At 43.1% G+C, this 25,937-nt stretch overlaps 1 protein-coding gene across 2 annotated transcripts in view; it reads right to left on the reverse strand.

The window, feature by feature from the left end:
* Positions 1–25,937, reverse strand: part of ARHGAP26 (Rho GTPase activating protein 26) — a 744,136-nt gene that overhangs the window by 191,042 nt on the left and 527,157 nt on the right. For both annotated transcript variants that reach the window (XM_073620639.1, XM_073620638.1), the window contains exon 19: positions 12,467–12,605. In XM_073620639.1, coding sequence (XP_073476740.1) covers positions 12,467–12,605 — 139 coding nt within the window. The remainder of the gene's footprint in view (positions 1–12,466; positions 12,606–25,937) is intronic.

The raw sequence follows: 25,937 nt of genomic DNA on the forward strand, positions 1-25,937 counted from the left end.
GGTAGTTGAAGTTGATGACACCAGAATCTCCTCACAGGATGTGTCCCAACAGTATGAATCAGTCTTATCAGCAGGGGGCTGCTGGAGGAATCCCCCCTCCCTCTTCAGGGACACAAATCCCAGGTGACCACAGCAAGGAGTCCCCAACAGAATCAAACAACATACAATACACACATATATACACGACTGAGTCCGATCAGCACAGTTCAGACCGGACCTCCAATTCACCCCACAAAGAGCACCGTTCCATTGAAAATCCAGGGCCCATAATCAAAAGGCAAGAGGCTCGCACCCAGTCCTCTCCAACAGCCTCTGTCCTGGCTAGGTCTGTCACATTTCTCCCCTTTCGGCAGGAGACTAACACAGGAGGAGACCCCAGACGGGTTGACTCCGAAGTTAGTCAGTAGTTCCAGTCCTCTACTGCCTGTACCCACACAGTACCCCAAACAAATTGTTCTAAACAGAGTATTACTCACCCAGCCAACCTCTGCCTCTCTCAGAGAACATATCTGCCGCTGGGGAGAGGCCTGGACTGGCCCTTCTCCCTGGAGTCCTTTCTGCCGCTGGAGAGAAGACAGGGGGACTGGGCTCACTCTGTCATGCTGTTGGGGATCTGGGCCGACTGCCCAGCATCCCTGGAGTATACAGGTGGAGACTGAAGTCCCATCCACCTTCACAGGAAATCCATCTCCTGTTAGTTGAGGGCAGAGTCCAGCAGTACTCGGCCCTGTTGCCAGCCCTTCTGCTGGAAATCCCACACCATCTGCTTCGGCTACCTGTTGGGGAGGGAGGCCGACTGCCCCACCTCCCTGGAACTCTGTAGTTGTTGCCGGTGATGGTCAGAGGTTGGTAGCACTCTGCCCGGTTGCCGGTGCTTCAACTGGGGAAGTTCCCTGTAACTCCACAGATACTGCTGTTGGTGCTGGGCAGAGCACAGTGAAGTTTGGCCCCAATAGCAGCTCTTCTGCTGGAGGCTCATCAGGTTGTTCTTCCTCAGCAGAAAAGTCTATTAAATCCCCTACCTCTATAACTGGTGTCTGTGGATAAAGGTTCACCATCTCCTGTCCGTGGAACTCAGAAGATGCCATCAGTGCTGAGCAGAGCGCAATGAAGTTTGGCCCTAATCCCAACTCTTCTGCTGGGGGCTCACCCGATGGTTCTTCCTCAGCAGAAAAGTCTATCAAATCCCCTGTCTCTGCAACTGGTGTCTGGGGATGGAGGTTCACCATCTCCTGTCCATGGAATCCAGAAGATGCTATCAGTGCTGGGCAGAGGTTAGCAGAGCTCTGCCCTGTTGTCAGCACTTCAGGTTTGGGGATGGCAATCTCCAGATTTTCCGCTGCAGATTCTCTGGCATGCTGCTGGACAGGCACATTCCTCCATCCAAGATCATCCCATGCAGAAACAGGATCATCAAGGTCAGTCAGCACTTGCTGCATCTGCCATAAGACCTCCGCCTCCCTAGCTGTGGGGGCAGGTTGGCAAAGCACACTATTGCTCTGCCACATTGCCGACTCTTCAGCCAGGATTTCAGGGTTGTCAGCTGGTAATTCCTGATAGTCCCAGGCAAAGGGAGCCCAGCCCTGGCACTGAGCAATGTCTAGCAGCCGTCTGTAGGTGATCTCTAGCTCCCATTCCTGAACGGCCAGAAACTCCAAATCTTCCTGTGCCCAGTGCACTTCCGAAATGTTCAGTAGCCCTTCTCTGAAATCCATGATTTCGTCCAACCACCACTCCAAATCACTCCCAAAGTTAGAGTCCCCTGTCAGCTTCACATACAACAGTCCCAAGCCGCCATAGCTAAAGCCTTCCGTTGGGCTGTCATCCGCTATCCAGGGACATGCTTGGGATACATGCCACCGGAGGGCTCTGTAGCTCTCATCCAGCTTTATCCCTGCCCAGACCAGCCTGCTTAATTCAGCTGTCTTCTTGTGTGGTTTTTCTCCCAAAAACCGCACCCGCAGTCCGTACTGCGACCAGTACCTTTCCTCGATGGAGGGGAGAACTTTTCCCTGGTGTCGCTGCTCACGGGCTAGTGCTTCCTTCCAGAGTTTGCAGCGAATAGAATCACACCATCCCAGCAGGACCTGCTCTGATACTGGTCCTCTGTGCTGTATCTGCATCTCTCGCAACCTCCTTCTGAATTCCTCATCCATGGCGGCTGGTATCTGTACCTCTCCTCTCCTGCTATCTGGACCTTAGATCCAGATGGAAGTTTGGATGTCCTAGACTGCAGGAAGCTTTCCCGCTGCTTGCCACCAATGTCACGGAACGTCCCACACTCCGCTTGAGTGCTTCCGTCATATACCACTTCCTCCCAGTCTGTATACAGATATCAGATATTCCAACCTCTCTGAGCACAAAACAAGGTGACACTTGCTTGTTGCTAACATGAACTCACTTTATTTAGAATCAAAATTACAAGACTTTATATGCCGTTGGAACCTCCTCTAACAATACAACTGTAACCTAATTAACATGAGCTAATTAACTTATCCTTTATAAAGCCTAGGTGACTGAGACATGACCTTTTGCCCAGACTGAGTTAATTATCACAGGACATTTTCTCACAATAGCAGCAGCTCCAATAGGAGTCGTCCCGTCTCCTACATTGTATAGAGGACAATGTGAGCAGCTCATTCAATTAACATAAACACAGGTAGTTGGAGTTGATGACACCAGAATCTCCTCACAGGATGTGTCCCAACAGTATGAATCAGTCTTATCAGCAGGGGGCTGCTGGAGGAATCCCCCCTCCCTCTTCAGGGACACAAATCCCAGGTGACCACAGCAAGGAGTCCCCAACAGAATCAAACAACATACAATACACACATATATACACGACTGAGTCCGATCAGCACAGTTCAGACCGGACCTCCAATTCATCCCACAAAGATCACCGTTCCATTGAAAATCCAGGGCCCATAATCAAAAGGCAAGAGGCTCGCACCCAGTTCTCTCCAACAGCCTCTGTCCTGGCTAGGTCTGTCACACATGTGATATTTCAGTTTTTCTTTTTTAATAAACCTGCAAAAATGTCAACAATTCTGTGTTTTTCTGTCAATATGGGGTGCTTTGGGTACATTAATGAGGAAAAAATTAACTGAAATGATTTTAGCAAATGGCTGCAATATAACAAAGAGTGAAAAATTTAAGGGGGTCTGAATACTTTCCGTCCCCACTGTATTTATATGGGAGTGTCAGTGAAGGCAGCTGTTTGCTCAAAGTACAAGGGATGCATAGCAGCTCACAAGAAGTGTGTATTTTGAACTGAGGACTTTACAGTTTCAATTTAGGTTGAACTGCGTGGAATCTGCCAGCAAAAAAAAAAGGCTGTACAGGTTCTGCTAAAATATGAGCCAGCCACTGCAAGATGTACAGAAACCATTCTGAAGACATGAAATGAAAGCTTTATAAAATCCAGGCTGCTGAATGCTCGACTATTGAGTTTTAAGAGCAGTTCTGATTGATTCCAGCTTTCTCAGAGAACCCAAGAAATTACCAAAGTAGGCATGCAACAAAACATTTTAATAAATCTTTCCACCTCCTCCCTGCAAAAAAAACATGTGTAGAAATCATGCCACATATTCAAAAAAGGCCTGCTTTTTTTCATACCAACTCTGTAAAACTATAAAGCTGCTACAGCATACAAATATGCATCTATTAACCTCTTCACATCCAGGCTAATTCTGGCACTTCGCTCCTACATGTAAAAATCATCATTTTTTTTCTAGAAAATTACTCAGAACCACCAAAAATTATATACGTTTTTTTTTTTTAGCAGAGACCCTAGGGAATAAAATGGCGGTCGTTGCAACTTTTTACGTCACACAGTATTTGCGCAGCGATTTTTTTCGCTTTTTTTGGGGAAAATTATTTTTTTCATGAATTAAAAAAAAGAAAACAGTAAAGTTAGCCCAATTTTTTTGTATAATGTGAAAGATGATGTTACGCCGAGTAAATTGATACCTAACATGTCATGCTTTAAAATTGCGCACACTCGTGGAATGGCACCAAACTCTGGTACTTAAAAATTTCCATAGGCGACGCTTTAAACACTTTTACAGGTTACATGTTTAGAGTTACAGAAGAGGTCCTAGGCTAGAATTGTTGCTCTCACTCTAACGCATGCAGCGATACCTCACATGTGTGATTTGAACGCTGTTTACATATGTGGGTGCGACTTGCGTATGCGTTCACTTCCGTGCATGAGCACGAAGGGATGGAGGCGGTTTAATTTTAATTCTTTATTTTACTTTTATTTTTTTACACTTTATCTTAAAAAAAAATTATCACTTTTATTCCTATTACAAGGAATGTAAACACCCCTTGTAATAGGAATAGTGCGTGACAGGTCCTCTTTATGGAGAGATGTGGGGTCTATAAGACCCCACATCTCTCCTTCAGGCTGGAAAGGCAGAGAGATAAAAACACTGTCTCGGCCTTTGCAGCCGCGTTCCCGGCATTGTTTACTTCCGCCGGCCCGGACGTGACATCATAACGACGCATCCAGGCCTCCGAGGGTCATATAGATGACTGGGGACCATCTGGTCACTGGAAATCTGTATGCTCAACTTCCGGCGGCGACCGATTCTTTCTCCTGCTCGCCGATTGCAGGGGCAAGCCAGGAGAAGCACTGGAGGGTGGTGGGCGAAGGATTGCCACATCATCCCTTTAATCCAGGACACACATTACACAGGTTCTGTGGCTGGTGGTAATTAAACTCACTTGATGCCTTATCTGCATTAAAACAGCCTCAGAACCTGTGTAATTAATGGGCTGGAGGGGACGCTGAACTGCCGCTATGATTGTTCTTATGGTGCACAGAATCGCTGGCTGAAAAAAGATATCTGGATGATGACTGTAGCTGCAGGCATCATTCAGATATCCCCACTCAAAGTCCAGGACGCCATATGATGGCCTACGGGCGGGAAGTGGTTAACACTTATATTAAAATATTAAGCTGAAAAGAACTCCGTTATACATTGTTTCTTTGTTATCTTCAAAAAAACAGAGAATTAGCAGTAATAAATGAATTAAAGAATTAGATCAGTATTAAACCCAAAAGAAAACATGTATTATATTGCAGCTCACCTATCCTTATATGTGATGGCTGCATTACTTTTCCATCTAGCAAGTCTGTTGTTTTTCAACAGAACAAGCTGCCTTACAGATGTAGCAGGTAAGAGTGTTGAGACTGAATCACTGCCAAAAGGAAAAAACTGTTGCAGTAACTGCTTGTGTAACTGCAGTGTGAGCTTGGGTTTGGCTTCAATCTGTTTAGTGTATCTAAATCTTATAGTACAGTTAATACTCCCCTCACCAAAAGATAAAAATCCTGCTGTCCAAAGTTACCCATGTGCACCTTCATTCAGAGTGGGGGCACACTATTACAGGTGTGTTACTGCCCAGATCACCAGGTGAAAACAGAGAGAAAGAAAACGACTAAAAAAGAAAACTAACGCAACCACCACATTTAAGGATTGGTAAGCTGCAAAATATTATATTTTTGGTTTTGTGTTTAATATGGTAAAGACAGATTTGGGTGGACTTATTAGGATTTTTTTACTTACTGTCTATCTCATTTCTTGAGGCCCTAAAATGTCAGCACAGTACAAATACCCCCCCCAAATGACGCATTTTTGTAAAGATGACAGTCCAAGGTATTTAGTAAGAGGCATAGTGAGTTTTTTTAAGTTGCAATGACCCCATTTTGGAAAGCAAACACCCCAACATCTATTCTATGAGGCATAATGAGTCTTTTGAACGGTTCATTTTTTCCCACAAGTCTTCGGAAAACGTGGAAAGAAAATTAACGCGTATTTTTTTTTTTTTTTTACACAAAGTTGTCAGTTTATAAGATATTTCTAACTCAAAGCATGTATATAGCAAAAATGACACCCCAAAACACATTCTGCTACTCCTGAGTATGGCGATACCACATGTGTGAGACTTTCCACAGCCTGACCACATACAGAGACCCAAAATGCAGGGAGCACCATCAGGTGTTCTTGGAGCATAAATTACACATTTCATTTCCTGACTACCTATTACATTTATGAAGTCCTTGGAGCACCAGAACAGTGGAATTATCCACAAAATGGAAAGCAAACACCCCAACGTATATTCTATGAGGCATAACGAGTCCTTTAAACATGTCATTTTTTTCCACAGATTTTTTAAAAATGTGGAAAGAAAATGAAAACGCATTTTTTTTTTTACACAAAGTTGTCAATTTATAAGCTATTTCTAACACATAGCATGCACATAGCACAAATTATGGCCCAAAATACATTCTGCTACTCCTCCTGAGTATAGCAATACCACATGTGTGAGACTTTTAGGGCTAGTTTACACTTTCTTCAAAATAAGGTTTCGGACACGCTTTATTAAAGCTCTCTGAATGCCAGTCAAAGCTCCTGTCACTAAATAAAATGGTTAGCTTACAGTCCTGTTTACACCTTGCTTTTGCTTGATTCTTCGATGAGGCTTTGATGATTCTTTGGTTGGGCTTCAGAGCTTTGATATAGACTTCTATGGAGACTTTGAAGCACCACTGAAGTTACATGGGGTATCATATTTGAAGCGAAGCTGAAGCAAAGCAAAGCAAAAGCAGGTGTAAATAGGACTGTAAGCTAACCATTTTATTTAACAAAGCCTGTCCAAAGCCTTGTTTTGAAGCAAGTGTAAACTAGCCGTTAATGTTTGTTCAAGTCGAAGTAAGTGTAAATGAGCCCTTACACAGCCTGGCCACATACAGAGGCCCAAAATTCAAGTAGCACCATCAGGCATTCTAAAGGCATAAATTACACATTTCATTTCCTGACTACTTACCACATTTTTGAAGGCTCCTGAGCCTCTTTGTTAGGATTCTGTTGTAAGTTTCCATTTCAGAGCCACTGCTTTCTACTGGCTCATACTCGCTATCCGAGTCTGACGAAGAGAGTTCTCCGCTACTCTCATCTGACATACTCTGGAGTATGTGGAAAGCCTCCTCACTGCTGAATAATTTTTTTAGCCATGTTGACAGATTACTGTGACAGATGTGTGACAGATGTTGATCACTGGGATTGATGTGCACTGGGACAGATGTGGCAGATGATCACGGACAGATGTGTGCAGATGTGTACTGAGACAGATGTGGCAGATGATCACGACAGATGAGTGTAGGTGTTTACTGGGACAGATGTGTGCAGATGTTTACTGGGACAGATGTGTGCAGATGATCATGGACAGATGTGTGCCAGATGTGCGCAAATGATCACAGACAGATGTGAGCAGATGATTACGGACAGATGTGTGCCAGATGATCACTGGGACCGATGTGCAACAGATGATCACTGGGACCGATAATTTTACTGGGACAAATTTGGGACAGATGTGTAACAGGTGTTTTTAACTGTGGAGACACTGTGAAAGGATGCTGTTTTGGGGACACTAGCTGGGTGATCAGTGTGTAAAAAGCTGTAAAAAACAGCTCATACATGCTGATCCCTGGCTGCAGCACAGATCCGCTCTCCTTCTCCTCACTGACAGGCTCTGTGTGAGGAGGAGGAGAGCTGATCGCCTGGCAACAGTTCTCTATTTACATTACATGATGGCTGTAATTGAACATCATATGATCAGGAGGGCCAATCACAGAGCCCTCCTGCCGATTCGAAATGCGGGGTTGTCTGGGGGACACAAGCACATCAGGATCAGGAACGTCCAGTCAGATGGATGAAACGCTCACCTGGCCATTTATATGCAGTGGTCAGGTGGGAGGAGGTTAGAAACCTTTTGTTTTGGAAGAAGTACTTTTCCTCCTGTGACATGTCTGATGAATTTGTAAAAAACCCAACCAAACAAAGCAGCTTCAGCTGTCCAAACTTTTAGTCATAAGATTCTGCACATATGGATAGAAATAAGAGTCATTCTGGAGATCTGTGTCATGACTTGTTCTAGCGAACCAAGATATGTGTGAGAGCCGCTCAGGCTGTATAGGAATGAAGTCCTGTACCCACCGCTGTCTGGGAAAAGAGCTTGTCTATGCTCCAGGCAATTGTAGCAAAGCATTGGTGTCCTGGGAGCCACACATCAAGTCAAAGCCTGCAGTGTGATAGTGAATGGCAGTCTCAGCCTGGACCCCCGCCAGGCCTTACCAAACGAGTTTCACCCCACCCACTATCATACTACAGGCTTTGACTTGATGTGCGGCTCCTGAACACCTATCAATCTCTACCATGACTTGTTCTAGGGCATCAACACAAAAGGGTAAAGGCTGAAGGCAGTGTCTGTTGGTGTCAGCAGAATCTTTAAATGAAAGAACATCTTCTACAGACCCAGTAGGATGTTTGTTTAAAACTAAGACAGCAGGCTCTACTACCGGAATGTACCACTTTTTAGTGAACTCTCTTTCCACTGGATACTTAAATCTTTTCAGGGTTAACCTAATCATCATTAGTTGCCCATTCTACTTGATAATGAATAAGGAATGTCTTTTATGATTATCCGGTTCTCTTTGTACCCAAGGGGGCATGACGAGATCAAGTGCAACAATGGAGGCTTTTGCGCACAGCAGAAGTGAGCATACCAAAATTTGCAAGCATGTTGTGTAAAGCCATTATATCAGGTGTATAGAAAGGCTGGGGGTGATCTCCTCTAACGCTGCCTCTGGATACTCTTTGTTCCCCTCAATGCTAGCATCCTCTACAGGAGGCGTTTCACTTTGCGATTCTGACAAAAATGGTGGAGGTGGGGAAGCCGCTTGCCACTTTTGTGCTGCGCACATTAATTGCTGTATGAAAGCTTTTAGTTGTCCAAGAAAGTCTGACATGGTTGCAGATGAATCTTGTGTTGCATGCCTGAGATAGAGTTAGAACAGAATGCAGAGATTTATGTTGAAATAGGGTCCTGCACAAGTGCAAGGGAAGCATGATTACTCTGAGCAATTTGAATGCTGTGCAGGCCCTCGGCACAGCAATTGTTTGGCTGAACTTTTGCTGTGGTTCTCTTGTGCCTGGTTTCCATCACTACTATGGGTGAGGGTATTTCCTTATAGGTACTCAGAGGTAGATGAGGAAATGAGGCAAGTGTGTGCGTGAAGGAGTACACAGTAAAACCACGTGTAAATGTCCCTATAGCTAAGTCCTAACGGCAAAGTGCTGAAGGAAGTGTATTGTCTCCTTTAACATCAATGACAGCTTAAAGTCTTTTGTGGTATTTGTGGATGAGGCTCTTCTCAGATGGTAAAGCTGCCCATTGCTCTTGGCAAAAAGCCTCCAGTTCTTGTAAATTCTTGGGCTGTCTTGTATGAACTGTACGTTTGAGATCTCTCCAGAGTAGCTCAATGATATTGAGGTCAGGAGACTGAGATGGCCACTCTAGAACCTTCACTTTATTCTGCTGTAGCCAATGACAGGTCAACTTGGCCTTGTGTTTTAAATCATTGCCATGTTGGAATGTCCAAGTACGTCCCATGCGCAGCTTCCTAGCTGATGAATGCAAATGTTCCTACAGCATTTTTTGATAACATTTTGCATTCATCTTGCCAACATTTTTGACCAAATTTCCTGTGCCTTTGTAGCTCACACATCCTCAAAATACGAGCGATCCATCTCTGTACCTTTCATCATAGGACCTGTTGACTCCTCTACAAATGTAGCGTTTATGGTTGTGGCCAAAAATCAATTTTGGTCTCATCACACAAATAACTGTGCCAGAAGATTTGAAGCTTGTCTGTGCTGTTTGGCATATTGTAAGCGGGATATTTTGTGGCATTTGCGTAGTAATGGCTTTCTTCTGGTGACTCAACCATGCAGCCCATCTTTCTTCAAGTGTCTCTTATTATTTATACATACACACTAATTACAAGCAAACAGATCAGAAGTGAGGATGGCTACCTTTAATAGCCATTCAAACCCCTTTGTGTCAACGTATGTGCATGTTATCAGGTCAAAATCACCAGGGTATGTAAACTTTTGATCAGGGTCATTTGGGTAGTTTCTGTTACCATTATGATTTAAAAAGAGTAAACACAGTTGATTGATAATAAATGGCTTCAGGCAAACACTAACCATGAGTGAAAGAAATGTTTTTGTGTTATCATTCATATTCTCTGAAAAATATCATAAATTCTGCCAGGGTATGTAAACTTATGAGCACAACTGTATACTGTGTAATATATAATATACACACACACAGTGCATTCAGTGTAGACTATATACAGTGCAGGCAGTCTAGTGTGTGTGTGTGTGTGTGTGTGTATGTATGTATGTATGTATGTATATATATATATGTATATATATATATATATATATATACATACACACACATACACACACACACACACAGTGCAGTCAGTGCAGAGTATATCATAGTGCACTGAAGTGGTTAACGGAAACCCTTTGATAGAATTAAGAAAAAAATGGCACGGGGTCCCCCTCAAAATCCATACCAGGTCCTTTGGGTCTGCTATAGATTTTAAGGGGAACTCCATGCCAAAAAAAAAAAAAAACAGCATGGGGTCCCCCCCAAAAAATCCATACCAGGCCCTTTGGGTCTGGCATAATTTTAATGGGAACTCCATGCCAATTTTTATTTTAAAATGGTGTGGGATCCCCCCAAAATCCATAAAAGACCTTTATCCGAGCAAGCAGCCTGGCAAGCCAGGAAAGGGGGCGACGAGCGAGCGCTCCCCCTCCTGAACCATACCAGGCCGCTTGCCTTCAACATGGGGAGGGTGCTTTGGGGTGGGCTCTGGGGGCCCCTTGTCAAAGGGGGCTTCCAGATTCCAATAAGCCCCCCACCCGCAGACCCCCACAACCACTGGGCAAGGGTTGTGGGTACGAGGCCCTTGTCCCCATCAATATGGAGACAAGGTGCTTTGGGGGGGACCCCAAAGCACCCTTCCCATGTTGAGGGCAAGCGGCCTGGTATGGTTCAGGAGGGGAGGGGGGCGCTCGCTCGTCTTCCCTCCTTTCCTGGCCTGCCAGGCTGCTTGCTCGGATAAGAGTCTGTTATGGATTTTGGGGGGGACCCCATGTCAATTTTTTGGCATTAAGTTCCCCTTAAAATCTATGCTAGACCCAAAGGGCCTGGTATGGATTTTGGGAGGGACCCCACGCTGTTTTTTTTTTTTTGTTTTACAATTTTGGCATTGAGTTCCCCTTAAAATCCATACCAGACCCGAATGGCCTGGTATGGACTGGGGGGAACCTACACCGATTTTTTTCCATGATTTTTTCATCTATATTGCCGGGAGCCCACAATACATTACAGCCGACAGCAAGTTTAAATTACATATTTTCCTTTAGAAATTTCATTTTCCTGCGGCACTGTTGTACATATCACACAGATGCGCCATTTTACAGGCATACTGGGGACCCCCAGACACGATATTTAAAGCAATATTTCACTTTTGTTTCACTTTACTATTAAAATCACTGCTCCTGAAAAACAGTTGTTTTAAAAACTTTTTTTTGCATTGATGCATTTCCCTAGGGCAGTACCCAGGTCCCCATACACTTTTTATGGCAATAACTTGCATATAACCCTTTAAAATGATTACTTTTGATTTTTCATGTTCGTGTCCCATAGACTTTAATAGGGTTTGTGTGTTCGCACAAAATTTTTGCCTGTTCGCATGTTCCGGTGTGAACCGGGGGGTGTTCGGCCCATACCTACTAAACAATCATGACAAGATGTTTTTGAGATTGGCTGGAAAGGCAATATAGGTTTAAGTGTTTGAATGTTTGGCTTTCTTTTTAATGTCAAAGAAAAATGAAGTAAAAGGGGTTGATGGGTAAACGTTACAGATATGTCATAAAACAGAAAGGTATCAATGATGATTAGGTTTTTATCTCTACACAAGCCAGTAATTTTGTATTATTTAGGACAACTTGGCACAAGACCTAGGTTTTCGAAACTTTGGAAACTAAAAATTTCACCACAGATCCAGTCCGTATCAGTAATTTTTGGTCATGTGTGTGTGTCACATGCATAATCACAACTTTTGCAGTGTCTGAGTATCATATCTAGTACTCAACGTGATAGTATTTAAATCTGTTTTCCCTGCAAGCAAACAATCAGCATGAGGTTACTTATATTCTTTATGCAGATTGAACATACATGCTCACCCCCAAAACCTGCTACTAATAACCGCCACTAGCTTTAGCAAATTTTACCACAAGGCAGCTCTTCATGTACATCCTAAACTGCTTATAGTACTCCAATACTGAGTACCATGTTTAGAAAATGTTTTTGGAAGCTCTGAGGTAGGCTGATCACAGTAAATAAAGTGAAATTACAACAAAAGAAAGTTTATAGTGAAAACATAACAAAATACCGTTTAAAGGTAAAGTACCTACTAAATAGTTGCTGCTGTGCAGTTTGAAAGATGCAGAATGGCTTTATATAGGAAAGGGGTGGCATAAAAAGACCAAAAATAAATAAATCTGTGTAGGTTAAGGAGAGCTGGCACACCCACCTTTCTCCGTGGAATGCGTTGTGTGGAAAAGCGTTAAAGGCCTCTCACTGCAGGAAGGCGGCTTTGAGTCAGTGCTCCTTTTACGAGACAAATGCAGCTGGGAGTTTGTCTGTGGCATCTCTGGCACTGTGGAAAACATCTATAAATAAAATGAGATTCAAAAGGTCAGCTAGTTATAAAACACATTGGGGAAATGGAAGAAAACTAAGTTGAAGCACATTTCTTATAAAGTATATCCCCATTAACTCTGTCATGGCAGCCAGGTCAAAGGTCCTGATCCAGGCAGCACAAAAAAAGGATGTTAACACTGAACCTAAAATACAAGTTACTTTACTTTCGTGGAAGATATGACAAAGTGGCCCATACCTGTGCAGAATATGTGTAGACAAATGTGTTTGAGATCTCTGCAAAGATTATCCTGTTTTTTGTCCACCACTAATTTAGGTTGATGCCCACAATATGTAAAAAATTAGGATGAAACATGTAGGTCTTTTTCCAGTGATCACCAATATTCTCTCTTGCAAAATAGGGATTGTCAGAACCCACCAATACATCTTAGATCACTTTTGATTGCTAAATCTGTAGCAAATAAGCCCACCCAACTACCAAGAAAAAGAAATGTTGTGCAGCTCCATCTTCAGGTATATAAAGAGCAAAAATATTCACAAATATCGGCAAAAGCTATCATATCTGTACAAAATATGAGGTTATCTGCAGAAGCGCTCATATCTGTATGACACATGAGATACCTAGCTAAACGATGAGACAGGATTAATATTGGCCATACACGCATTCGTTTTTCATCAATCAAACCCATACCTCCCCACTTACTGAAATGAGAAAAAGAGACACCCTTTTGTATAAAGTATGTAGGCAATTGATACACCCCTGCCAAGCCACAATTTCTAATTATGCAACCTCCAAAGATTATGCAGAAAATTATTTTTTAAAACCACAGGTGTTTTTTTTTCTTCCAATACTTGTCCTTTTTTCTGGGTTTTTAAAATATGACATGCAAAAATTTAGAGGTTGGATGATTTTTTTTTCAGTTTAGTATAAGAGTTCAGTACATCAAACCAAAATGAGGGACAACTGAGGATGAAAGAGGGACAGAGGGATTTCAATCTAGAAAATGGACAGTTCCTCCAAACGAGGGACAGTTGGAAGTTATGCAAACCTTTGATCGTACTATGTAATCAAACATGTTGAAAGCAATCACTTGATTCAACCCTAACAGAAATCTTTGTCAACTATTGCCCTGAAAATTATTTTTGTTTCAATTGATTGGTTTGTTAGATCTTCAAGGACACAACTCATGCTTAATTTCTATCTACATCAATTAAAATTATACCAGGACAATCTCTTATGTGTTCATTAAACAAAACATTCCCGAAGTTCCAACCCATTGATCATTTGTATCTTCAATTTAGTGTTGTAAAATCAAATAAAAATAATCCAATCATTGAAGTGTCAGTATGTGAATGACCAACAGTACACGCACAGAATATTAATATCTGGTTTCTAAAAACTGAATTGGGAGACAGGTAACAGACAGTTTTAGCAACAGCAATGACTGGTTCAAGGGTTATTTCAGCAGATTCATATCTCAATTAAAAGTTTAATTTACCACACTTGAACAATGACTAGTTATTGACCTTTACCCTCAAGCTAACATTAACCCTATGCTTCAGGCAAAATTTATACTTGCACAGGTGAAAAAATATATTATATTTACACAAGTACAATAAATGTTAGCACAGCAATAAAATCCATCGTGTGCTGATTAAATTGTCACCCTAAAAATGTCACGTGCCTAGCTAGGTAAGCAGTGATAGCTTTAGTACCTACAGTATATATACACCTTATGGCAAGTTACTAGCATTATAAAAAAAAATTGTAACCCCAACAAATAAACTGGTTAGGCAGGATGTGACCTGTATGAAGTAAAACTTTTTCTCCGTAAGTTAAGATGCTGATCCGACTTGGATGCGACTTCCATTCAATTCTAAAGGCTGAAATCGGACAAAAGTCTGACCAAAGTAGTGCAGGAACCTTTTCCAAAGTCGGACCAGTTAAGACGGCTCTCATAGGGAACCATTGATTTTGACATGTCATGAGACTTGTGCTCTCAAAGTCGTATCCCTGCTAGTTGTCAGATCGGGGAATTAGGGAGGTGTGGGGGCGTAGCATGTGTTTGTAGCATGTTACACCTTGAATATGGCTGTAACATGTTACGAAAGGTGAACTTATCATTTATGCCAGGACTTCTTCTCATAAACCTTAAGAATCATATTTTCATTTTAGCTTTTTTATGTTTTCCCTACTTGTTGAGTCACTAATTCAGAACAAGTATACTTCACTGGCCATAGGGTTGTGTTTTGTCAGTCAGTGCAAATAACTGAATAAGGGTAAAGTTCATAGCACCAGAGTTTGCACATTAAAGAGTTACTAAACCCAGGACCCTGCATTCACTATATCTGGTCTCCCACAATACACAGAACATGGAAATGCAATTATTTTAGTAAATATAAACTGCTAAATACCATTTCTCATCAGCAGTATATAGCAGTCTTGTGACTTCTACAAGTGTCTGGTTAAAACCTGTAGGAGGAGTTTTCATTCTGCACTGACTGTCCTATTAGGATGCAGGACCACTGACCCTCTGTCTGAACAGTGCTGATTGGCCCTGGGCTGATCACATCCACCCACCCAAGAAAAAAAAAGTAAAACTCTCTAGCAATACACATCAAACTGAAAATGTGCAGCCTTTCCCCTGGCTCTGTATTATCAGGAAATATATTGGGGACAGTGGAAGGAGGAGAGGATCAAGAGAGACAGGATCAAACAGCCTTTTTATACAATGTAGAGGATTGACCCATTAGGCTCCACAGTGAGTATAACAAGCGTGCTTTACTGCATATACAGACTGATTTTACTGTTTTGGGTTTAGTAACACTTTAAAGGCAAGTCAGCAAAGACAGCTCCCAGATGTCTACCCTAGGAGATTTCCTTTTAAAAAAAAAATACCATTTTCCACAACAAAGCAGTAACTGTTGGAGGGGCAGCATGGTAAGCTAAGTTGCTAAGAAAACTGACATGAATGATGGCAATGCATGTACTGTAAGCTCTAAAAATGAATTGGTTCACAGCCTGTGCTACATAGGTCAATGAAGGCTTGTTTTAAAGCTTATCTACAGCTTGTTTTATGAGCTTGAGGGGCTCTCTTAGGCTTAAAGGATAAGTTCCTCTTTAGGAGCTTGTTACATGTTACACCTATATTTAGGGTGTAACATGCTCCTATACCCACCTCTTGCCACCATCGCTCCCCGTTCTGCAACAGCAGGCGGGGGGGATCTTCTCCCTGCACCCGCTGTCCCTTTTGAAAACAGTTAACAACTAAATAATAAAGTCCATAGTGAGCATGAACACCAAAAATAAAAATTGTGAAAATCTGTGAATCGCTTTGCAAAGTGAAAGCAAGTGAAGGTTAGTGGATCGCTTTGCATCTGCTCATCACAGATGAAATGCTTTAGAGGCTGTAGTGTAAAAAAACAATAGTTGATGCATATTCTTTTACCTGCAAAAATATGTGTATTTATTTATTTTGAAAGGCGAATGTATCCTTTAACCACTTGAGCCCCGGACCATTATGCTGCCTAAGGACCAGAGGTCTTTTTCCAATTTGGCACTGCGTCGCTTTAACTGCTAATTGCGCGGTCATGCAATGCTGTACCCAAACAAAATTTGCGTCCTTTTCTTCCCACAAATAGGTGGGTGTTAGCGGTACTGGTGCTAATCTGACGCTGCCTGGGGCGACGCATATCACCGCCGGGCGATCAGGGGGCTAAACCTTTATTCGGTAATAAACGGCGGGTGCCCTGACACTATAAAAAATAAACAAACTAACCAGCGTCACCCGTAACAGTTATACGGTGATCAGTGGTGAAAGGGTTAACTAGGGGGCAATCAAGGGGTTAAAACATTTATTCGGTAGTATATGGGGGTCCCTGTCGCTATAAAACGCTGACGGCGAACCTAAATATTTAGGTCCCTAACTAGCGTCACCAGCGACACTAATACAGCGATCAGAAAAATGATCGCTTAGCGACACTGGTGACAGGGGGTGATCAAGGGGTTAAAACTTTATTAGGGGGGGTTAGGGGGGTATCCTAGACCTAAAGGGGGGTAATACTAACTGTCCCAACACTGTAACTGTCACAAACTGACACCAATGCAGTAATCAGAAAAAAAAAAACTGCTGGTGTCAGTTTGTGACAGGGGGGGGGGGGGGGGGGATCGGGGTGTTTAGTGTGCCTGGCATGTTCTACTGTATGTGTGTGTGTTTGTGCACTTACATACCTGTCTTCTCTCCTCGGGCCGGAACGGAAATTACCGAGCCGAGGAGAGATGACATCATTTCCTTTGCTGCTGTTTAGCATACAGCAGCAAAGGAATGATGTGATTGGCCGGCGGCGATCGCGAGGGGGGGGCCACGAACGGATGGCCTCCCCCTCACCTCTGATTGCCGCTGGACAAAAGACGACCGCCTCGGGCACCGGGGGGGGGTCCGATCGGACCCCCCACCCGCGGAAGGCAAATCACGTATATGTACGTGATTTTGCCTGTCCGTGCCACCTTGCCGACGTAAATCGGCGTGAGGCGGTCGTCAAGTGGTTAATGAGGTCAACAAAGCTTCTTTATGTCGCAAAACATATGACAAAATGGCATTATTTGTTAATCAGAGTAAAATCCCTTTCTCTCAGTTTATCGACTGACACAGCTCTTGACCATAATGTTTTATAGCGTCACCTACAACAGTAGGATACTAGGCAGAAAAGAACACAACTGCCTATGGGCAGTCCTAGCTGGCATAAATCCCCTGCTCTGGTATAGGCAAGCTGTGTAAGAAAATATAAAACTCAAATGCAGGGGTGGGTGCTGTGTCTAACAATAAACTCAGAGAAAGGGATTTTACGGAGGGTAACAAAAATCCCATTTACTTTTACGTTCATTGGTAGACACACAGCTCTTCAGTTCTTTGACCACAGGGATGTCCAAAAGCAGTGCCTCAACAAGGGGTGGGCAAACCAAAAAAACTGCGAACCAGGCAAATGTGCCAACTAAACAAATCCCCCAAGAGGCAAACAAGGAACTTTAAACAGCAGCCTGCAAAACCAAAATGAGTACCCCAAGATTCAAAGACATCAACTTTGTAAAATTTGGTAAAAGTGTGCACGGAGAACCAGGTAGCTACCTTGCAATCCTGAGACACAGATGCTTGATGTTGGAACTCCCAGAAAACACTAATCACCCTAGTGGAGTGTGCCATAACAGGGAAGGGAGGAGCCTGACCTTTAATGGCATATGGCTGGTCAATCGTGAACTGAATCTGGGAAAAAAAAAAAAAAACAGGAAATAGTGGCAGAGAAGACCACCAAGCCTTTTCTTGGGCCGTTCGTGATCACGAAAAGAGGATATCACCTCCAAAAGGAGGCTGTAGCAGACAAATATACACAAATCACATCCAAGGAGTGCAATGCAACCTCCTTCGGGTGCAAAGCAAAGGCCATGGACACAAGGAAGGGAGAACAGATAGGAAGAATTACAATATAAGGCCTCCAGCTCCGACACTCAGAGCTGATGACTACCAAGAATGCAGCTTTTTGAGACAGAGTAGGCAGGGAAATAACCCGAATACTCTCAAAGGCAGGCTTCTGCTGTACTGAAAGAACCTAGTTCAAGTCCCATAGTGGGAATGGAGAATGCACAGGGGGCGCCACATGGCAAACCCCTTGCTTGAACGTGTGAATCAAAGAGTGCATGGCCAAAGGAGGCTGAAAAAAGATTGCAAGGGCAGAAACCTGGTCCTTAGATGGTACTCTAGACAAGCTTTTGTTCAACACGCCATTGGAGAAAGCCCGAATCCTGAGCCTCTGAGAATGAGCGTGGGTGGGCACCCAGAAACTTGCACCAAGCTTTCCAGGAGTGATGATAAATCTTCCAAGCGGTAGACTTGCCTGTCTTTACATTGTAGGGAACACTGAACCTGACAAACACCTACAAAGAAGGGTGGTAGAATGGACTCTGAAACAGGAGGCCCTTTCGAAGTGGCAACTGTCAAGGAGCATCCACGACAGCCACACTACATCAATGTACCACAGATGATGAGGCCAGTCTGGAGCTACTAGAATGAACGGAATCCCTTCAACCTCAATCCTGATAGCAGGCAAGTAAGCAGCTTGAGAGGCAGAAACGCATAAATGAGGGGATATGGATCCTACAGTGCCACAAGCACATCTTTTGCATGTGCCAGGGGGTCCCTTGCTCTCGCCATGAACATCGGTACCTTTCTGTTGTGGCAAGATGCCATAAGAACCATGTCAGGAATCCTTAAGTGTAGGCAGATCTAATGAAAAACGTCTGGGTGAAGGGACCACTCCCCATGATCCAGTGTCTGGCTGGTCTGCCAATTCTCAACACCTGAAATGTGCATGGCTGAGAGAGTCACTAAAGAATGCACAAGGCGTCTAGCGCTGCTGCTGCACTTCTCGTACTGCCCAGGTAGTTGACATAGGCCACTGCGGTGGCATTGTCCAATTGGTGCTGACCAGGTGTCCCCAGAGTAGGTTTGTTCAGTGCTCCAGACAAAACCTGATCGTTTGCAGCTCCAGGACAATGATGGGCAGCTGAGCCTCCTCCGGCAATCCAGTGACCCTGCACTGACCTCAGACTCAGAACTCCTTCCAAGCTGGACAGGCTGGCATCTGTTGTGACTATCTTCCAGTGGAGGAGTAAGGACTTCCTGGCCTGCAGGGAAAGAGATCGAAGCCACCAGAGCAGGGAGGCTTGCATCGACCAACCCAGATGAATTTGGTTGTCTAGGGAAAAAGGGAGCTGTGTCCCATTTTGCCAGGATTTCCCTCTGCAGAATCCTTATATGGAACTACCAGTTTTATTGCAGTCCCAGAGAATGGCCATCACCGAGAGCCCAAAGGTGATGTTTCAGGCCTAAGCATCTTCAACATTGGAGTTTGTGCAGCTGCTTCCTGCCCCTCCCTTCCTCCTGTCCAATCCCAAAAGCATTTGTATTATGTGAACTCATTCACAAAATACAAACGCTTCTCTCTTGAGCAGCAGAGGGGAGGGGCAGGCATAGCCGCTCTGTGTGACTATCTCTCCTCTCACAGCCCTGGGCAATAACCCTGTTAGGCCTTTCACACGGACTGTCCATTCAGGTCCGCCTGTCAGTTTTTTAGGCGGACCTGAATGGACCCTCCATAGATCTCTATGGAGCGTCGGATGTCAGCGGTGACATGTCCGCTGACATCCGACCCGCTCCGATCCGAAAAAGTGTAACGGAGGAAAAACCTACTTTTCCATCCTTTTTCGGATCGGATGACGACGGAATCTACGGTCCGTCATCATCCGATCCCCCATAGGGGAGAGCGGCGCTCTGACAGGTCCGTCGCTGCACAGTGTGCAGAGACAGACCTGTCATCTGCCTGCTCAGCGGAGCGATCCTTCGCTGAGCAGAGCGGCTCCGTACACGGACACGTGCGGGTGAAGGAGCCCTTAGGCATAAAAAATAGAGGTAAGTTCAGTAGATGTCATACACTTCCTTGTACTTAACTCATAGTGTGCTATCACCTTTTACAAAGTGGCTGAATTCCTGGAATTCAACTTTAACTAATTGTGCTTTCTGCAATTTGTGTTAATAAATGTATTGTGACAGTATTACTTCAAGTGAGGATCTTATATGCCAGTATTTTGGAAGGTTAAAGTGGTGTTCCGGCCGAAATTATACTTTTTAAATAAAAATACCCCTATAATACACAAGCTTAATGTATTCTAGTAAAGTTAGTCTGTAAACTAAGGTCTGTTTTGTTAGTTTATAGCAGTAGTTTGTTATTTTATAAACTTACAGCAGGCCGTGGCCATCTTAAGTGTGGGCATCTGAAGCCAGACTGTACTTCTTCCTGCATCTCATCCTTGCAGATCTCGCACATGCTTAGTGTAGCACAAGCAATGTAATAGGTTTCAGATCAGGTTTCAAATAGCAACAGCAGTGTCAGAGGAAGTTGCCGCCCCTTCCCAGAAGGCATTGAAAACAGGAAATGATGCGATGGGCCACGGCCAGGGAGGAGGAAGTGAAAAATGAATACAGCAGATATACAGTAGGTGCTGAGAAAAAAAAAAAAAAAAACAATTCGTTTACAGTGCACAGTGTTTAGTGAGGGATGCTGAAGAGTTGTAAAAGTGGGTGGAACTCCACTTTAACTGCTGCACTACTTGAACCACCACAACTATTCTCTGAATGCCTTTATTTAGTAGTATTCAGTTTAGTTTGAAAAGACAGATGCATCAGAGTTGAAGTTCTGTAAGTTAGTAACCATAAAATAAAAGTTACCTGAACTCTACACACAAAACTAAACAAATCTAAATTTCCTAATAAACAGCTTGATACAAATTGCAGATGTTAATCTAATCTGAGAGCTATGATAATCAATTTAATTACAACAAGATATGCAGATCACTGCAGCTGAGCTACTTGAGCATAATGAACTCTGGCTTGCCAGCTCTTCTTTTTAATCGTGAGTGATATAGGTCAGCTGATATTGGATAGCATAGTCATTGTGTCTGCCACTGACAATCTGTGGATTCAATCAGCACAGAACCAGTGTGCTTTGTGCATGATAATCCGCAAGGCTGCTGCCTGCAGATGTCTTCTGAATGTAAGTAGTAATAGGCTTAGGTCTTGATTATCACGCCTTAGCACCAATGAAATTAGATATATTTTATCCGAGCTGTGAAAACAGACAGGGAAATTCAACTTTACACTTTAAGATTGAGGCAACCTAAAGTATAGTATGTGTATAATATCTTGCTCTTGCAAACTTCATTATGTGGTACATAGATCTAATTTGCTTCTGTTCATTTTAAAATACATGAACTTTCGATCCAGAAAAAACGTTTAAAATATTGAAAGCCTAATTAATTTATTGGTCCACCCATAAGAGATGACCTAGTTGTAGATACTGCTTGGTGGGCCAAAGTCAGGTCTTGTCTTCTTCTATGTCTCCGATACTCCAACACTGAGTTCTCCCTAACTTTATTCCCATTCCTGTCCAACCAGGAGTTTTGGCTGTTTAGGCCATAATCCAATAAGGAGTGTGAGAACCCTTAGCAGGTCTTCTGTATTACTAGATTAGCATCTAATCTTTACATTAAGCCATTAGCTTGGATTGCACTTAAGCCAGGAATAAAATCCATAGAGCGACAATCTTGCCTAATACAGAGCAATACAATTAGCAGTAGCTGTTCTGACCACACCAATATAATCATATATTAAAGCTTCTGGACTGCCTCCCAAATTTGAAAAACTGATGAGTTGTTTCTTTTAACACTTTAAGACCAAGAATCTGTGTAAGAAAAAAAAAGTGTTCATTGGGGTGCTGTCATGTGAAAAATGTCATTGTGACTATTAAAACTCAATGAGTGGCTGGGCAACATTGCAGGACAGGGCTGCTGCTGAGAAAAGAACATGAACTGTCAGTTAAGAAAATACTTTTACATCTATTTTAAATGTGCGTGTGTGTTTACCAGTACTATGTCTGGAGATCTGAAATATACACATAGCAGGAACTGCAAATATTCTCGGATGATATGGATTGGGATAAAATACCAGCTGTTTCATACAAACTTTCTATATCTTCTCACTAGCACGAGCATAATTATTGGATCTTATATAGATGGTATCGCTGCCCTACACTTCGACACAAAATTGATCCATCTATCCCTGATACTTGCTGGCGATGTTTGCGGGAGCCTGGCACTATGACCCATATCTGGGCCACCTGTCTGAAAATTCTCCCATTTTGGGATAAAATATTACACATTTAGTAAATTGGTGGGAGATAAAATCCCAAATGAACCTCAGATTACAGTGCTATCCATGTTATAGACAAATTAAAAGAAACGTAGATAGACACTTTATCACAGCGGCTCCTTCTGTGATAGCCAGGTGTGGGAACCAGGCAGAGGCTCAACTGATGGCTGAATGGGATTGTGAGTTGGACAAGATCGAGCTTGTGGAACTTATGATTGCATGTGATGAGGATAAATCAGAATCATACATACTTAGGTCTCATGGACACTGGATATTTTTACAGCTGCTGTTTTTGGCTTCAGGTGTTTTTTTTTTCTCTTCAGCCAGTAAACTCCCCAGCATGTTATCCTATGTGTCCATGCACATGTAGCAATAACTCTCGGTGGAGCTGCTGGTTTAAGCAGGCTTGTTACCTTCACTCTCGACACCTCTGTTTCACCGGCACCGAGTCTAGGGTTCCGTTGAGTTTACCTCTGGACGATATAAGTAGGTGTAGGTTTTCCAATGCTTTAATAAAACGAACAAGGGAAGTAGCAGGAAAGAGGTAGTAGGAAAGCTGCAGGGAAAGCTGCAGGGAAGCTCAAATACCTTTCTGTTGTATTTCTTCAAAACATTCTTTGTAATCGAACACTTGCAATTGAAAAGTCCCCCTTTCGTAGGATTCAATCTTTGCTCGCCTGGATAGACATCTCTCACTTGCCTAGCAGTTAACATGTAGCACGAACAAAAGTCTCTGCCACAGACTTATCTGGAATAAAACCCGTACGATCCTCTGCCACAGGATGTATTGGATTGTGATGAATGTCAGATACAGTACTTGAACCTTTAAGCCAACCCGGCAGTACTATACTGTAAGATTACTTCGGAATGCGTCCTCCAACCGAGTCACCAGGCCCCTCTCCAGACCAGCACTCTGCATGATCCTTCCATGACGGGTCCTCCCCTGGGATCTTCTCGGTTGTCCAGCTTCTTCACTTAGGATAGACAGCTCAGGACCATTCCTCCGCTGCTGTGGTAGGCCCCAGACAGGCTTCTGGGCCCACCCACACGCCGCAGCGACGCGGGCCTCCGGAGCGGAGGACCACGAGGTGGTATTCCTAGTGCATACCTGTCGGCCAGGAGGGCCAGCAGGTGGCTGAAAAATGAACCCTAAAACATGGCGTCCGTCCCATAAATACCCTCTCCCAGAATGCAACTCGGAGGACCACCTCCACCAAGTCCGGGACAGAGGAGCACTCATTCACTTCAACACGTTGCTTTTCCAACACCTGCCGATGGTGACAACGACACCCACCGGCACAATGTGGAACTGCATGCAACGTCAGCCAAGCTGGAACAGAGGCAAATCTAACTATAACTATAATAAGCGACCCACTAAATTTAACTATCAGCAGTAGATAAAAATCTACCAGCGCTACACACACATAGGCTGTTATCAGCTTTTTTGGCAGGGGCGTTTTCTGGCTGGAAAAAAACCCCATAACTAGTGGGTTTTAAGAGGAGTTTTTCACCTGAAAAAAACACTAATGTCCCATACGTATGATTGGAAACTCCGCCAGCAAAAGTTCGATGTGAGCTTTTGGTCAGAAATTCCGACCGTGTGTATGCTCCATCGGACTTTTGCTGGCGGAATTTCGGGCAGCAAAAGATTGAGAGCAGGTTCTCTATTTTTCCGACTGAAAAAGTTCCTATCGGAAATTCCAATCGTCTGTAGCAATTCCAACGCGCAAACTTTCTACGCATGCTCGGAAACAATTCGACGCATACTCGGAAGCATTGAACTTAATTTTCTTGGCTCGTCATAGTTTTGTACGTCACCGCGTTCTTGGTGGTCGAAAGTTCAGAGAACTTTTGTGTGACCGTGTGTATGCAAGGCAAGCTTGAGTGGAATTTGGATGGTTTTTCCGATGGAAATTCCGATCGTGTGTATGCGGCATAACTCTGCTAAAAGCTTAAAAACGCAGCTATTCAGCGTTTATCAGCGGTTTTGAGCCATAAGCTTTTGTGGGAGTATAAAAAAATGCTGCAAAACTCATTCTACAGCTTTCTACAGCTAACGCTACTGGCGTTTTTATAACGTCCAGTGTGCATGAGGCCTTATGTGGACAGTACGGTAACATTTAGGATATTCTTCTGACTTTATCTCCACTAACGTTTGAGGTTTCAATCTTGTCTTGAATTGTCTCATGGTATTCCAACCCCCTCCCCTCCTTCCCCCTTACCTCTCCTCCCTTCCCCCCTCCTCTTTCTTCTTTTTCTCCTCTGCTTCTTTTCCTTGTTATTACAATACCATTTTGTCTGTACATGTTAATCGAAAGCTGGCATTATTGTGTTGCCTGCTAACCCAGGTATCGTGTCCTTAGCGAATATGGATATTATTGTTTGGTATCCCTCTTGGTGCATACCCCTGTTTTTTGTTATATTTGCCATTTTTCAATGTAGTCCAGTGGCTTCTGATAATCTGCTAGCTTAAACACTATTCTTGGTATAGTTTTTTTGTAACCACTGTTTATAACTATACTTTTTTCTTGTTTTATTCTGTTCTACATTGCTTGTTGCTTATCATAATGTGAATGTACTAATCCAGATACATTTGTTCAGTTACGATTTGCATTTGTATTGCACACCTATATTGTCTACAAAAACTTAATAAAAGAGATTAAACATAAAATATACATGCATATATTTTCTTTTCTTGGGGTAATTGCAAATAAATGTAAGATGTACAGCGCCAGGCAATTGAACATCACTTCAAGATCTGTTCTTTGAATTAAAATTCTTAGCACCAAGCATTATAATGGCAGCAGATTTCTTTATTTCAGGTCATGAGATCAAGAGCCATAGCATTACAATAATGACAGTGGTGGGAGTAAGAGGGTTGAGGGCAGAAACACAGTAAAGAGTATACCAGCATGAAATTGAGTTCCCTTAATTCTATGACCAAGCTACCAGGCTAAGATTGACAAATGAGAAAAAACCCAGGATGCTCCTTCTAGAGGTACATTTTGTAAAGAGCTCTAGAGATGTGTTTGATGTATAGTAAAATAAAGAAGCCAATTTATTAAACCTGTAGAACACGAGCAGAATGGGAACCAGTCAGGGAAATTACAAGAGTTGGTCACCGGCATACGTTGTACAATAACAAATCAGCGCTGGCAAACTTATTCATAAGTATGAATGCAAGGAGAACAGAGGCTTGAGGAATGCTAGCAGAAAAAGCACCAGAGCAGGAAGAGGGGGGTGTCACCATTGCTTGCAATGAATCCACTACTATAAACAGCTACAGATATTGGTGCAATTAATGTGAATGAAGAGACAGACAAGGAAAACCGGATAGAAATGTACAGTGACTTGCAAAAGTATTCACCCCCTTGGCTTTTTACCTATTTTGTTACATTGCAGCCTTTAGTTCAATGTTTTTTTTAATCTGAATTATATGTGATGGATCAGAACACAATAGTCTAAGTTGGTGAAGTAAAATTAGAAAAATATATGCATAAAACTATTTTTCAGAAATAAAAAACTGATAATTGGCATGTGCGTATGTATTCACCCCCTTTGTTATGAAGCCCATAAAAAGCTCTG

This window comes from Aquarana catesbeiana, linkage group LG03 (genome assembly GCF_042186555.1).
Source record: "Aquarana catesbeiana isolate 2022-GZ linkage group LG03, ASM4218655v1, whole genome shotgun sequence".
In the NCBI taxonomy this organism is placed as follows: Eukaryota; Metazoa; Chordata; class Amphibia; order Anura; family Ranidae; genus Aquarana; species Aquarana catesbeiana.